The sequence below is a fragment of the Physcomitrium patens genome, chromosome 1, assembly GCF_059467195.1.
Source record: "Physcomitrium patens ecotype Gransden chromosome 1, ASM5946719v1, whole genome shotgun sequence".
Classification (NCBI taxonomy): Eukaryota; Viridiplantae; Streptophyta; class Bryopsida; order Funariales; family Funariaceae; genus Physcomitrium; species Physcomitrium patens.
In genome coordinates, this window is record NC_143410.1 from 22,726,360 (window position 1) to 22,742,503 (window position 16,144).

General features: G+C 36.5%; 1 protein-coding gene across 1 annotated transcript; it reads right to left on the reverse strand.

The window, feature by feature from the left end:
* Positions 1 to 7,630: 7,630 nt before the first annotated feature.
* On the reverse strand, positions 7,631 to 13,615 carry LOC112282212 (putative multidrug resistance protein). The gene is made up of 11 exons (XM_024519582.3): positions 12,971 to 13,615; positions 12,736 to 12,790; positions 12,437 to 12,615; positions 11,862 to 12,319; positions 11,437 to 11,666; positions 11,012 to 11,322; positions 10,654 to 10,899; positions 9,809 to 10,495; positions 8,653 to 9,650; positions 8,314 to 8,535; positions 7,631 to 8,186 (listed from the first exon to the last, which is right to left on the reverse strand). The coding sequence occupies exons 1-11, from the start codon at positions 13,313 to 13,315 to the stop codon at positions 8,042 to 8,044; spliced, it is 3,876 nt and encodes a 1,291-aa protein (XP_024375350.1). The 5' UTR covers positions 13,316 to 13,615; the 3' UTR covers positions 7,631 to 8,041.
* Between the last annotated feature and the right edge of the window lie 2,529 nt (positions 13,616 to 16,144).

A 16,144-nucleotide genomic window follows, 5' to 3' on the forward strand; every position in this document is an offset into this window, starting at 1 on the left:
TTGACAAGCTCATAAAGATCTAAAATAGTTACAAATCTATTCTCACTTCCATTGAAAGTAGCATCCATAAACTTCCCTTTCATAGATAATTTAAATAAATTCAAAAAATAAAATTAAAGAAGGGTAATCTACAACCTCTAATAAAAAAATTCTATAAAGAGGGATAATCCACTTTCTTTAAAGAAAAGATCAATGTTAAAAAATAAGATTTTTTGTTTAAAAGTGGGTAGTCTACATCCTTTAAAATACAAGAATAAAAGTAGAATAATCCAATCACTTTTAAAAAAAGACAAAAATAATATGTTAGTACTCTTGTCAAATTTTCAAGAACATAAAACACAAAGAAAGAAAATTTTTAATATACTCATGTGTTAGTAAAAAGAACTAAAAAATCACTCAAAGATGATATAATATTAAACTAGAATGGCTATTGCCAACAACAAAAAAAACTAGAAAGACTTGAAACAAGACTAATAAATAGAAAGACATTGATAAGAGTGAAGAAGGCTTCATTCTTGCCTCCATATATACTCTCTGACTAGGAGCTACATGGAGATATTCTAAAGGACCTCCAAAATGTATTGACTTTGCTAGCCACATATCTAAACTTGCAAGGCAAGTTATCTATATATGCACCACATAGTTAGCTTGTTCTACAAGCTACCAACATGTGATTAACTTGTTGTTTAAGTTTCCAACCTACAAACATATCTAAAGTCAAAATCGCATCTATGAAGCTTTTCTAAAAGACTTTATGAAATTAATCTATATTTACTTATTTCTATCTAATCATATAATAACTATTGGAATAAATATATATGTCCATTGTCATATTGTGATATGATTATATGGTGAAAATATGACTAAAAATAATTTTTTAATTAATACTCTATTATATTAGTTCAACAAGAATTCCAAATATTTTAATAAGACTTTTATGAAAGCCTCTTAGCCTATTTTCTTGTCTTAATAGCAAGTAGATAAAAGTTAGTTAGTATTTTTACCTTCTAGGATATAGAAACTTTTTTATTGCCTTAGAAGGCCATAAATTATTAAAATCAAGATAAAAGAGATAAATGGTTGATATGATTGATATGGTTGATACTAGGATCAAGTTGAAGGTAGGATTGGGCTAAAAAATCCTTGAGATAGATTAGATTGATATCCAAGGATCGACTATTTGTGAGACGAGGTCAAAATCAGACCTCTAGTTATTAAAACGACCGCCTAGGAAAAATTAGGGTTTCATTCAAAGATCGAAGGTTAGAATTTGATAGCTAGCTTGATGCTCTTTCTAAAGGCATAAGAATTTTTTTGTAGGATTTTTGAAGACTTGGCAATTATTGTTCAAAGTTAGGATTTATATAAGTGATTTGGATTTTATATAATATAATTAGGGCTAGCAATTTTGGCTAGTTCATGCAATTAGAGTAGCATCTATGATTCAAAATTTGATTTTGTTTGGATTATTAGGTGTGCTAAATGTATACAAAATTTTGTGATAATCTAATGGTGTGTTTTAGAGATATTTGGTTTTTAGCACAAGAGGGTTTTGGAAGTTGGTAGTTTGGAGTTGGGTAGGATTTCTATGATATCTAGAGATCTACTAGTCAGATCAAGGTGAAATTTGGCATAGTATTGAAGGACTTAAAGATCAAGCTTTGTACCAATTTTGAATTTAAATTAGTTGTAGAAGAAGGAGAAATCACTGCTAAGATTTTTGCTTTGCTTTTTAAGTTGGCGGCCAAGTGACATTAGTACAATTTTTGGAGGTTTTCTCACAATTGGTAAGTTGGATTGAGCTGAAAATTCTTCAGCATTTAGAAGACTTACATTGACAATTGCATGCAAAATTTTACATCAAGTGGACGGTTAGATTAGAAGTTATAGCTTGTTAAAGCTCACTGATTAGGATTGGGGCTTATAAGAAAAATCTAAATTGCTTAAATATGAAAGTAACAAGGTAATTGAGATTTATGTATGATTAAAGCTACTAAGAAGACTATTTTTTAATACTTTTGAATTGAAATTTGGATTATATTCTTTTCATATGGATAAAATCTATTAGAGTTTCTTGGATACTTGTGAAATACAACCTCACCTTCCATAGCTAGGTGCCCGGTGCATTCCTAATTAAGACAATACATAATATGACACCGTGACACTTCACCAAAAACTTTTTTCAAGTTACAGTTCTTCTTATATATTTGACATATAAAAAAAAACTTGAGTGAAGGAAAGAATTTTAAGCATCTTTTGAAGCCTTGAAAATAATATTTATTTTTGCACTAATATTGTATCATGTCCACTTTAAGGCATCCTTCATGAAAATAGATACATCAAATTTTACTATGTATGTGGTGTTGTTACAAATGGAAGCAAGTGATAAGTTCTATTTGATACTTTTGATTTGACGAATTTTTTAGCAATCAAGATCAACCACAAGATTCACAACAAAGAACTTTTTGTAATTATAAATTCATTTTAAGAATAGATTCATTATTTAGAAGGTACTTAAAATCCAATCATTGTATATATAGATCATAAGAACTTCAAGTATTTGATAGCAACACATGTTTTGAATTATCATCAAGTCTATTAGAGTATTTTTTTTTTTTTTTTAAGTTTTGATTTTAAGATCATTTATCAATCCAAAAAATACTAAGATTTATTAGATGCTATTTTAAAATAAACTTATCTTGCATCAAAAGAAGGAAATGTAGTTTTTAATCAATAATGGACTATTTTTTTAGAATTAGAGAAATTTTATCTATAAGCAATAAAATCAATAATAACTATTGATTCAAATCTATTTAAGAAATTTTAATTAAGTATATCCTCTGATTGTTTTTTGTAATATTAAAAAAAATTCTTCAAAATTTTATGATACTTCCAAGTTTGAATTTAAAAACAACCTACTTTACTTTGAGGTATAATTATATGTTTCAAATCGTAAAGTTTAATTATATGTTTATCAAGCTTATCTCAACTTTCCAATAGTTTGATATTTTAGATACAATAAGATTGTGGAGCTAATATCTAAAGATTTTTGGAGGCCTCAAATGTGGAAGGAAATTAAAGACTTTGAAAAATCATGTGATATTTGTTGAAGATCAAAAACTCCTCATTATTGATTTAATGGACTTTTTCAGCCATTACCTATTTCAGAACAACTATGGTCTTCTATTTCTATGGATTTTATCATGGATCTTGAAGTCTCAAGTTCTTATGACTCTACTTTTGTGATAGTAAATTAATTCACCAAGATGGTACATTTTGTACTATATGCAAAATCTATTATTGCTAAAGAAATAATTAAATTTTTTGTTAACATTAATTGCTATCATGAATTACCAAGAGATATTATATTAGATAGAGGAATTTAATTTTATTAAGATTTTAGAAAATTCTTTTTAAGATTTTAAAAGTTGACATAAAACTATCTTTGGCTTTCCATTCTAAAACTAATAGACAATTGAAGTAGGTGAATCAAGTTTTAGAGGAGTATTTAAGGTGTACCATTATCTACCAATAACGTGATTCGATAACTCTTTTACTATTGGTAGAGTTTACTTATAATAATATAATATATTCTTCTATTCAAAAAATACCTTTCTTTGCTAATTTTGATTATCATCTATAATTTGATATTTTTAACTTTTCAAAAGTTGATAATCATATGATAAAAGATTTAATAAATTATTTGTCAAAGCTACATACAACAATAAAAGCATAATTAATAGAAACTCAAAAATAACTAAAAATCAATACAAATGCCTATTATAAAGATCAACTTTAATTCCATGTTGAAAATAAAGTATAATTATTTTGTTATAATATTAAGGCTATTTGTCTTTAAGATAAGTTGAATAAATCAATTTAGTTGCTTATCAATTATATCTATTGAAGTCTATGAAGATCTATTTTATATTCCATGTATCTTTTTTTGAGCCATACAAGATAATAAATATATCAAAAAGATAACAAATACCATCTTCTATTATAGAAGTAGACAATAAAAAAAAAAAAAAATATGATATTAAAGAAGTTTCAGATTTAAAGTGATGTTGAAATAGATTAAAATATATTGTTCATTAGTGTGAATATGATATTAGTAAGCACACACAAGAGCTTGCCTAGAATCTTGTAAATATAATAAAGAATGTTGATGCTTTTATTGACATCTATCAAAACTATAATAAAAAATAGAAAATCTTTACTATAAAAAAAGAGTAGTTTAAGCAAGATTGCATTCTATCTTCTATATTTATTTATAATTTTTATATATTTGTGGCATTACAGAGATGGAGAACCAACAATCAATAGATTGAATTTAAAAGCTATTATTTACTAAGTTATTGGATAAGATATTATAGCTATTACAACCTTGAAGATGGCCCAATAGAAATGAAGTCTTTCAAGAATGTTATATTCTTCTTCAAATAAATGGTGAAATTCAACGTGTTTGGTATCACAACCTTGGAAGAGATTCTTGTTGCTTAGTGATATCATTGGAAGTAGGAACTACCTTGGATGGTGTTCTAAATTTTTTATTTGAAGGAAGATATAAAGGCTTCAACTATAATCAAATATCAAGGTGGTTTTTTTGTCCTTGTATGAAATACTATTAATAGCTGAGAAGATCTATGAACTACCTTCAAAGAAAACAAAGATCAAAATATAGGGAGGTAATGTCACAAATATACATATTTATTTAGATAAGAAATCTTAGGTAGAAGGTAAATATAGATAGATTTAATATTATCTTATGGCCAAACTTCTTAAAAGCTTTATAAACGTATATTTGATTTTATACATATTTGTAATTAATAGTCAGGTTAGAAACTTGGCCAATAAGTTAGCCATGTGTCATACATATTAGTAGCTTGTGGAACAAACTAACTATGAGGCACACATGTAAGAAACTTGTCATATAAGTTAAATATATATTTTGCAAGTTGGACACATATTGGACGTCCTATAGAATGTTGCCATGTAACTCCTAATTAAATAGTACATATAAAGGCAAGAATGAAGCCTTCTTCACTCTTGTAAATGCCTTAGTTTTTTTTAATCTTATTTCAAGAAAATCTTTTTTCAAGAGACTCTAGTTATTTTTTGTCTCTCAGAAAAGTCATTTTAGTTTAATATTATACTATCTTTGAGTAATTATCTAGTTTTTTTGAGTGATATAAGAATCTATTGATTTTTTAGTTCTTTAAGATTCATATCCTTGATATTATAAAAGAATAAGAAATATGACCACAATTAAGATTGATGTTTAATTGAGATAGAACAAAATCATGTACCATAGCTAGAGATGTATATATAGTATCTTTGAAGGGATTGATTGGCATACTTAATCTATCAAGTCCAACTAAGCTATATTTATTCTTTATCCAATCTATGTACGCCAAAATGGTAAGTAGGTTGTTAACAAGTCTTTTTAACTTGCTAAGTAGTATTAAAGTATTTGAAAGGTATTTGTTCTTTGGTTTGTTTTCTATTTGTAGACTATTTATGGATAGTTCGTGGATTTCTAGGATTTCTAATAGATGTATAGATTGGCTTTTTTATCTTTAAATGGCAAATAAATGATCATGCTTAGTGACTTAATGCTCTCTTACTTCTTTCAACTATATCATTAGCTTGAAAGCTAGAGTGGATATTGTAACATATAGTTGATTGTTCTAGTCATTGCATATTTTATAAAATTTCTTGATATCAAAAAATTTCTTGTATTCAACAAAGATTTTGATCCTTGTTTTTTTTTCTTAAGTAAACCAAATTGCCCAACTTAATCCTGATTATTGCAAGTCATTAAGGTCCACTCAATTTCACCAAACATAGTCATATCATGCTTGGTGTGGTTTTTTATTTTGAATCAATAGACCACAGCTTGTAAAAGAATCAAAAGTCAACGTCTTTGATGGAAGTATCTCTATTACTTGGATAGATAGTAGAGGAAGGGATCTTAGACACTAATGGAGCTTTTTAGTCTAAATATGTTTAGAATATTGTCCTTAGATGCAATATAGGTTGGTCTATTGTTAGGAGAGCTCTAAATTATACTTCTACAAAATTTGTTTTTGCATTATTTTGGTAGCAATGAACATTCTTGTATGAGATGTGAGGTTGAGAGATAATAGCGGCACTACATAGGAAGACTATTATAATCAACTTATATGTATAGAATACTACCAATTATTAGGTTAATTACCTCAATTATGAGACTATATGGAATTCTTGTTATTAACATATTACTAAACTTCTAATCAATTTTTTTTTTGTTGTTTTAGTCCCTCTCTTGAATAGTCCTAGGCTTTGAGAATGTCTTCTGCACTATTCATGAAGTCATCTAAGACAATTTTTAGCATAATACATTTTGGCATTTTTATTTTGACAAGTTGGCTTGGATTAAAGCCCAACATTAATGGTTGAAGAATGCATGTCTTCTACCAAGAAATTTGTGATCTTATCATCAAGATAAACTATCACAACATGTTTTTATAAATAGTCCATATCCTTCTTAATCTTCTCTTCATTTAATCCAATATCAATGACATGTATATTCAATAAAAAAAACTAATATAAATTCTAGCTAATTCTTTAGAAAGTTTTTCAATTAGGATGGTGCAAATGGAGTTGATATTTGCAAACTTGCCTAAGTTTGTCATTGCAACTACTAACTCCGATTTCACCTTATCTTCTTGTTGTACTTACTCCACTTTGCATCCTTTTTTAAAACTATAGAAACCATGAGGGCACAGGCCATCTTTATCTTTAGTGCCTCAATATATAAAGCTATCTTTAATCTTTATACTCAAATCTTGAGGTGCAATTGTTGTTAATTCAATTAGAATAGACCAAGGTAGAAGCCTTAATCTAATGAATAATTTTATCATAGTATTTTCTTTGTCAATGTAAACATAGATGGCAAAGAAGTTTAGGTCAAGGATAAAGATAGCCTTTTTCCACACATGATTGAACAACCATGGTCTATTGACACAATGTGAACATTCCACCAACTCCTAATGAACCCTTCCATTGATGCTATAAGAACCTCTAAGGCATCATCATCCAAGTAGATATTTCAATTTTTAGAACCAAGATGCTAAAATAAGACTAAAGTGGAAAACACAAATTCAATCCTACATGTTGCAAGATGTTATGAGGGAAAATAATTTTACCAACAATCTTTGTTGGAAATTTAGAAATAACTATATTGGAAATTATCTAAGCTCTCTACTTTTTCAATAACTACCAATCGTATTACAAGTCTTTATTTTTAAAATTGACATATTGAAAAAAATTGGTCAATAACAACCTTGGGTGAGAACCACTAAGCCAGGCAACCATTAAAATATAATAAGTTGAAATAAAGTCAGAAATCTTTTTATCGTAAAAGATTAGAAGCAGATTAGTCATCTACCTTAGGTACTAAATGGCGTCGTTTTGGTTACAATCTCTTTGATTCCCAATCATTGATCTTATCCCGCCTATCGATTGTAGCTAAAATTCTAAGTTCCTCATTGAACATGTTAAGAAGGAGAAGATAGAGGAAACCCTTCTCAGGAAAATAAAATTCTGCACGTGCAGTTTATGATTCACTTGCAAAAAACTCTACTAATAAGCAAACGATAACAAAGCAAGTCATAATTAAGCATAAACTTCTGTAACAAAGTTTGTTATACTTCTCTAAGCTCACAAGAACAAAACATTAAGAAATAAGATTATAACGAGAACTAGAAAGCTTCATCTGAGCTTATCACAGGTCTAAAACCTCCAAAGCCCATCTTTCTCTTTCTTCAGCCTCTCAGAAAGAACATCGACTGCCATCGGCCACTTTATTCTCCCTACTTTTTAGCATGCAATTAAGTCTTAAGGCAAAAAGGAGGCCCTGCTATCAATAGACGCGTCAAGGACAAGAAACTCCTACGGAATGCGGACCTTCTCTCTTAAACTTTCACCTTGGGTTTCTCCACAGAATGCGGATTGCGGCACTAGATTCTGTAGATTCCAGTCATCCAGCCAGTTTCTTTTACTTCAAGCCTACCTGGAGCTTGACAAGAGAGAAGTAAGCGCTGCCTTCACCTTTGCTCATTAGCTGCTCGTGTGATCCTTGCTCCAGGATTATCCCATCTTGCATTACAGCTATCGTATCCGCAGAGGCTATGGTGGATAAACTGCCAATAAAGCCATCAAGCTAACCGTTAATATTAGACCTTCAAATTTAATCACGAGGAATGCGGTTCCAATTTCAACGCTACAATGTTGATTTGGCCTGCAGCTGTGAGTAAAAGCTAGACTCACCGATGCGCAACAACCACAGTCGTTCGGCCAACCATCATCCGATCCAATGCATCTTGTACAACACGCTCAGATTCAGCGTCTAAGGCACTGGTCGCTTCGTCCAGAAGCAAAATCGCAGGATTTTTCAGAATGGCACGCGCAATGGCAATCCGTTGCTTCTGTCCGCCGGACAGTTGAAGTCCCCGTTCGCCCCCAAACGTGTCGTATCCTTTCGGCAAAGCACTGAACCAACGTGGAGTGGTTCATCAGGTACATTAATCCGCGACTATCTCGAAAAAAGCACAGATTCAAACGTAGAATTCACCTGATAATTCGACATGAAAAAGTCAATTTAATTACCTTATGAAATTGTGCGCATTTGCAGCAACAGCAGCTTCAATTATTTCAGCTTCCGTAGCGTCAGGCCTCGCATATGCAATATTCTCACGGAGAGTTCCAGCAAAGAGTGTAGGTTCCTGGCTGACAAGTCCAATATGTCGCCGCAGAGACTTCAAGTGCAAGGTCTTGATATCTCTCCCGTCGATGAGCACTTTGCCTTTAATGGGATCGTAGAATCTCTCAATTAGCCCGATTATGGTGCTCTTCCCGCTCCCGCTCTGGCCAACCATGGCCACCGTCTGGCCAGCACGAACTGAGAGATTGAAGTTCTTGAAAATTATCACATCGGGTCGAGCGGGATAAGAGAAATGAATGTTTTTCATCTCAATGTGACCTTCCACCTTGTCCACTTTCTCAGCTGTTTTGTTGTCAGCGTTAATTTCCGTGTCGCGATCAAGGATGTTAAACACCGAGGCAATAGCTTGTGAGCCCTTGGCAAGGTCAGGAGCAAGGGCACCAGCCTCTGCTAACACTCGACCAGTACTGACGAGCACGAAGAAGGTCTTCAACACTTCTGAGAAAGAAACTTCACCCGCCCCAGCTAATTTTCCACCGTACCAGTAGTCTAGTCCCCACGAAGCATATAAAAAGAAATTTGCAGCGCCTAGCCCAAGCCCAGCTACTTGGGCCCTCTTGAAAGCCTCCTTCTTAGGTCCCACCAATTTCGATTCGAAGAGTGCCAGCACCTTATCTTGGGAAGAGAAAGCAGTGACAGTGCGATGTTGTGACACAGCTTCACTTGCAACTTGTGCTCCTTCGTGCTGAGCCTTAGCCGTCTGCTTCGCGAACCCCGTGAGAAGAATTTTCTTAACGTATAAAGACAGGATGATGGTGGGCTGTATGGACATTACAACTAACGCCAGCTTCCACGACAAACTCAAACCAATGCCAAAACTCACAAGAATTGCACTGGCAGTCTGTACTATTAATGAGATTCTATCTCCCACTAAAGCCCTCACCTGCAAGTAAACGAAGCACGATTGGTGTCAAGCCGAGCAGCAATGAAGATTCCATTTTTAACAAGTGAACGGAGGATGCCTTTCCAATGACGAGACGATTGCATTAAAGCTTCTGAAATTACAGATATGAAAATGGAGAGAGAGTACGAGCAACTTACCATGTTGGAATCCGAGGCGAGACGAGAGCAGACCGCCCCGCTTGCATTTTCGTCTCGGTCATACCAGCCAACCTCAAACCGTAGAATGTTCGTCAACATTCTCACACGGACCCTCTTGGTAAGATATTCACCCATAGTAGCGAAATTGTAATGCTGGAGAGTATTCACAACGAAGGCAGCAACTGCGAGACCGCAAAATACCCCTGCATAGACCTTAACATCGTGCCTCAGTTTATTTCGGTCTGGTGTGTAGAAGACGGCCATCATGCCACCAAGACAATACGCATAAAAGGGTTGCACGAACCCAAATGCAATAGCCCCTGTTAGCCCCAGCAACGCTTGTCTCCACTCCGGCCGGTTAAGCGCAAGCAGTCTACGAAACGACGGCATCTGAGGCTTCACCTTCGATTTGTCTCCTCCAAGGACCAAATTACTTGATATACCATCTCGGCTCTTCGAGTGGCTCAGTCTGACTTCGTCGAATGATTTCCGGCCTGAAGAGATACTTCGCTTCTGGAGAGAGGAACTATGGCTCCGAGCCAGCACGACTTTTGAATCTGCAATGACAGTTTCGTCATCTGCTTCTGCTTCTGCTTCCTGGTGAGCCTGTTGTAACTGCACGAGAGCGGCGAAAGCACCTTGCTCGCCTTTAGCCAAGAGCTCGTTGTGAGTCCCCATTTCTATTACCTGTCGATAGGATTCCACATTTCAGATGCCGAGTACACTGCCAAAGACGAAAGAAAATGGCAAAACTCTCTGACAAGTGGTTCATGAGCCCCTGGAAGTAATGATTACGGGCTAACAATCTCCGGACGACTAAAAGATGGAAATGGAGTGATTCTCACCTTCCCATATTGTATAACGGCAATCAAATCTGCATTACGGATTGTAGAAAGACGATGCGCAACAACGACAGTGGTGCGTCCCTCGGCAGCTCTTTCAAGGGCTGCTTGCACCACCTTCTCCGACTCGGCATCCAATGCACTGGTTGCCTCGTCTAGCAACATTACGGGGGGGTTTTTGAGCAATGCTCGGGCTATGGCGATACGCTGCTTTTGGCCACCCGACATTTGAACTCCTCTCTCTCCAACCTGTGAACGTCCCTATTCTTAGTCTCTGTCTTCGTCAATCAGCCATATTACACAATCTTTCCGCTCCGACAATCAAACCAAATTCAAGAACTGAATGCGTTTCTTCACACACCTGAGTATCGAAGCCCCGCGGTAATTGAGTAATAAAATTGAAAGCATTAGCCGATTTCGCTGCTTCCACGATTTCTTCTTCTGACGCCCCATCTTTACCATACAAAATGTTCTCCTTTATCGAAGTGGCAAAAAGGGCGGGCTCCTGACTCACCAAACCAATCTGGCGCCGGAGCCACTTAAGCTGCAAACCTTTGATGTTTACATCGTCAATAAGAACTTCTCCAGCGAGAGGGTCGTAAAACCGTTCCAGTAGCGCAAGGACCGTTGATTTGCCGGACCCACTTTGGCCGACAAGAGCTACTGTTTTGCCTGCATAATTCGTCTCACCAGTTTCAGCAGAAATTTAAATAGAAAATACTCAGCATAGGTCGCAATCAATTCACTGTTATTACATGACCCTGAAGTTGAGAAACCAACACTCACCAGCTGGTATCTGTAGACTGAAATTCTGAAAAATAGGTACATCTCTGCGAGACGGATACGAGAAGTCAACGTTCCGCAGTTCGAGATCGCCTGTAACTTTATCCAAGGTCTCCCTGGTAGTATCGTCCGCGTCGATTGGTGGAACCCTGCGTATAAGAGCGAAGATGCGCGAAGCAGCTGAACAACCTTCTGCAAACGATTTGAAATTTGGCATCGCGTTCCCTAGAGCTCTGATACATAAACATGAACACACCTCATTTAGGCAATTACAAGAACAACTTAAAGATCCAACCAACACCCTGCAACATAGACATGGCACCTCATTCGGCACCGCCACCTTCACTCAACCGCGCCATCCAGTCATGCATTACGAACCGATACAAATTGAATTTGACATGCGGGTAAAAAGTTGCAGAAGCACCTACAATCCACCCGAAATGATAGCTATTCCAGTCGTCAAAATGTTGCCACCATCTGCCCGACCAGCCAAGACCTGCTCACTCCCGTACCATCCCACGAACGCCCAGATGGCAAAATTGATTCCCACAGAGCCCATAGCGAAGCCCTTGGCCAGCCCCTGTTTGATTCCCAGCTTCACAGTCTCATCTAGAGAATTGGAATACGATGAGACCACTTTTGTCTCACCAACGAATGAATACACTGTCCGAACTGACGAGATGGATTCTTCGGCGACGGCTCCCGCCTTATTGTAAGCCGCCTGCATTCGACCCGCAAGGCTTGTCACCGCGCGGTTGTAGAAAGCTCCCGGAATCAGAAGCAGAGGGACAAACGGGGTTGCCGCGAGTGCCACTCGCCATACTTGCACGTATGCAACGACGTAGCTACCTGCGAAGTGTGTAATGTTCTGAATGAAGTTGCCAACCTGAGGGAAAATGGAGTAACAGAATAAGTTAACCATGTGGCTGGAGAGAAATTTCATGAGAATACAACTGTAATTTGTGCCGAAGAGTTTCAATCCCTAGAGTGGGATTAAACAGACCTTCTCGCTCATCGCTCCTTGCACCAGCAAAGTATCAGCCGACACATTGTTCACCACTTCGGCGGTGCTGCTTTGAGTTCTTTCAAAGTACGCAACTTCTTGGCGCAATATCGCACGCAAATACTTGGCGCGAATGCGACCTGACTGTCGCTCCCCCGTGCACATCCAACAGCTCACCTCTGCAGCCAAGAAAACACCCCGAGCAAGAATTATGACAGGCTGCCTTTCGTGGCGCAATCCAACAGTTACACGCAGAAGCATTGGTTGCGAATGTTGCAAACGCTCAAGACGCTACTCACCTAAGTAGGCAGAGACCCATCCCACAACCGCAGTGTACACGAAGTACAAAGAAAACTGATCACCCCATCCACCAATTCCACCCACTCGTCAGCACTCCGCCTTGAGCAAATTCCAATTCGCAACCCCCTGACCAAAAACCAGTCTTGAATAGAAAAAATAATAATGATAATAACAGAAACAAGAAAAAAGGTTGACGCAGCCGACATCAATGGGCACCCGGTGACCTAAGCTCACCTTCTTGATACTATCATAGATGAGCTCGGGCGAGTCTTGTAAGTTCCCGAAGGTATTGATCAACCTGCCTTGGATAATCAGCATGGCTGGCAGCGTCAGCCCATTGACCATCGCTCCAAGAGTCCCAAAAATCATCAGCAGAATATCTATTCCATCGGCGCACTGAAAGAGGCGCCAGAACGCCAAGACGTAACCGCTGCTCTTCTCCTCACCCTCCATATCATTGACAACCTTGCTGGCGGGAGGATCCGCCGATACTGCGACATTATTTGTAGCGTTTCCGCCAAATTCAAGGCCCTCCTGCGGCGCATAGAGCGGGTTATGTCGGACCTTACCCCCTTCCATGTTCACGAGGACTTCGCTACACCAGCATCCAAGCAGGTCAACCGAGCTCAGTCGGCATCAAAACCCCCTCAACATCAACACCTCTCCACCGTCGAACAACGACTCTCTACGAAACTGATCAACTACAGCAGACCTACCACAGGACCAAGATTCAATGAAACCCGTCAATCAGGAACCCACAATTCTGGTAGCTTCAGGATAGCGCTCGCCACCAGCGAGCGACAACAAACTCCAGCACCCAAAAGAGAAGTATGAAGCGGGGCGAGGGTGGTGCCGAGCGAGCAGAGCGTGCATGAGCCTATATATCCGCGAAGGAGAATGAGACGGTACAGTCGCCGCTGTCTCGGCATGCGCCAAGGACAAGATGCTGTTGTAGAACGTTCCACAGTGAGAGATCACCCGCCTTTTCACGCAGCATCTAATTGTCGTTCTGTAGTGTGGGACGACCGCCGCGGATTCGCATCGAAAGGTTCTAAAATTGGCGCATCTGTGCCCGAGAGCCAGCCAGCCCCCCCTGAGGAGGGTGCTTTTACTTAGATGGCATCCTCCGTCTCTGCAACACTCCACTTACTCCCCCCGTGCATGCATCGATGGCAAGGTTCTCTAATCTCTGGCACGAATCTCACTATTTTCCAGCATGGATTCTGTAAATCCGGGTCCGATCTTTTGCCCCGTGATATTGAGATTACGGTGTGAGGATCTCACGACGGCCGCATCGCAATCCTCGACTCCGATGGCACACCCACGTCCACGTCACACCCACCACCCCCCCCCCAGTCATTCCCATACTGCTTTCCTGTTTTCTATATGCGTGACTGGAGACCCCATGGTGGGAACGCGTGTGGGGAACGCGGGGGAACGCTCAAGTTCAGCGACGGAATAACGAGTTTTGTATCAGTTCCAAGCTGGTTCCAAATTTATTCTCATCTATATGTGTATATATAGATATATACGTAGATATATTTTTTCAGAACAGATTCGTTCTGGTTGATGTGATGACGCACCCCACATTACTGCATTCATAATCTAGTCATTATTTGTAGTTTTTAATGAAACGGTTGAAACCCGTTCTTATCTTGTTTTTTATTCGTGATGCAGAAGACACAATTGAAAATATATATATATATATATATATATATATGTGTTTTTTATTTATTTTAGTTTTTCGATAAATATTCTGAAATGCATTATTGTGTAGGATCTGTTCAATGAACAGTTTGATGAGATGCTCCAATTATAAAAGGCTTTGGTCACAGATACTGATTGTAGAGTAAAAGAGCGGCATTGATATTAAATCTGCGATACTTTTTGGCATTTGAAACTATTTTACAAAAAATATAAATGCATAAGAAAAATAGTATTAGATTATTTTCAAATTCAAAATTCTATCACTGAAACAAGTCACATGCATTTAATATATGATTTTATTTTTTATTTTTATTTTTGGAGTACATACACAACACAAAGAATAACTTTAAAATATTTTTAATGTATATTTGTGTATATGTTTTTTATTTAAAGAATTTATTCATATATGTATATGTATATTTAGGGGAATGTTAAATAACCCCAAGTTTTGGTCCAAGATGACCCTAAACTACCAGATGATGGCATTGAGGTACCCAAAGCAAATGTCACAATCAGAGGTTCAATTCATGGCTATGAAACCTCCATGTATGATGGAAAACTCTCGCCCAAGTACTTAATAGCATGTAGTTGAGACAAGTTCCACAACTCCAAAGTTCCATGACTCCCAAGTTGTGCCTTGGCCAGATTGGCAGCATAGATGGGAACTGCATCCTTGGTGTGCCAAAAAAAAAAAAAACAAAAACAAAAAAAAAAAAGGAAAAGGAAAAAGGAATGAAAAAGACCCAAGTTTTACTAAATTGACCCACCCATCATGAAAAAATATAATGATTTCTAGATTAATTTCTCAATTATTGAATTTGCAATCAATAAAAGCCAACAATATTCATCATAATTACCATATTCTTCATCAAAGGTGAGTCTATTTAGTAAAAGCATGGGTCTATTTAACATTCCCCCAAAACTATATATATATATATATATATAAAATGAAACTGAAAAAATAAAAAAGATTCCTTCATTTTAGCATAAAATTCAAGAAGTCAATTCCCAACTTCCATGAAATTACATGATTGCATTTCCCTAGGTTCGTCTGAAATCTCGAGTTTCGTAAGAAAGTCAAGATGTAACTTAATGCGATTCGAAGTATCTCAGTTATACAGTTAATTTGTCAGTTACACATGATAACTAATGTATTGTGCAGGTAATTAGGATGGTAGTGTTTTCAGAATCTTCAACTCGTTCTAGCACCTGGGATGAATGTGGCACGACTCTTCTTCCAATCAAAGTCAATGTACTGGGCGGTGTCAGAATGTGAAATATGTTTGCAATAGTTGAAACTAGGAATGCAATGACAAAATATATGCTTTGTATTGATCATGTGTAAGATTTACCATACAATGTAGCAATTAGTAACTACTTCTGATGAATGTTTTTCTCATTTCCTAAATCTTCCCTTCAGAAAGTTATGACTGACTTGCAACTCTTGCAATTAAAATGTTCATTCTTTCAAATAACACATGACTACCTGTTTATAATATAAGTGTAATGTTCCCATTATACATCTAATTTAACATTTATCTCTTGTTTATTTTTAATATATATATATATATATATATATTTTTTTTTTTCATACCAGATGTTGCTGGTGATACTCATTTATTAAGTTTCACAAGATGTAAGGACAAGATATTACAATATTGTATGTGTGAATTCTAACAACCTTTTTGCTATGTGTCAAAT

Bases quoted from the DNA above. Each gene is read 5' to 3' on its own strand.
- LOC112282212 (XM_024519582.3), bottom strand. From the start codon at position 13,315: ATGGAAGGGGGTAAGGTCCGACATAACCCGCTCTATGCGCCGCAGGAG. The intron at 12,320-12,436 runs GTCTGTTTAATC...ATTTTCCCTCAG, and splicing joins AAGGAGCGATGAGCGAGAAG to GTTGGCAACTTCATTCAGAA. The intron at 8,536-8,652 runs GTAATTAAATTG...ACGTTGGTTCAG, and splicing joins AATGCGCACAATTTCATAAG to TGCTTTGCCGAAAGGATACG.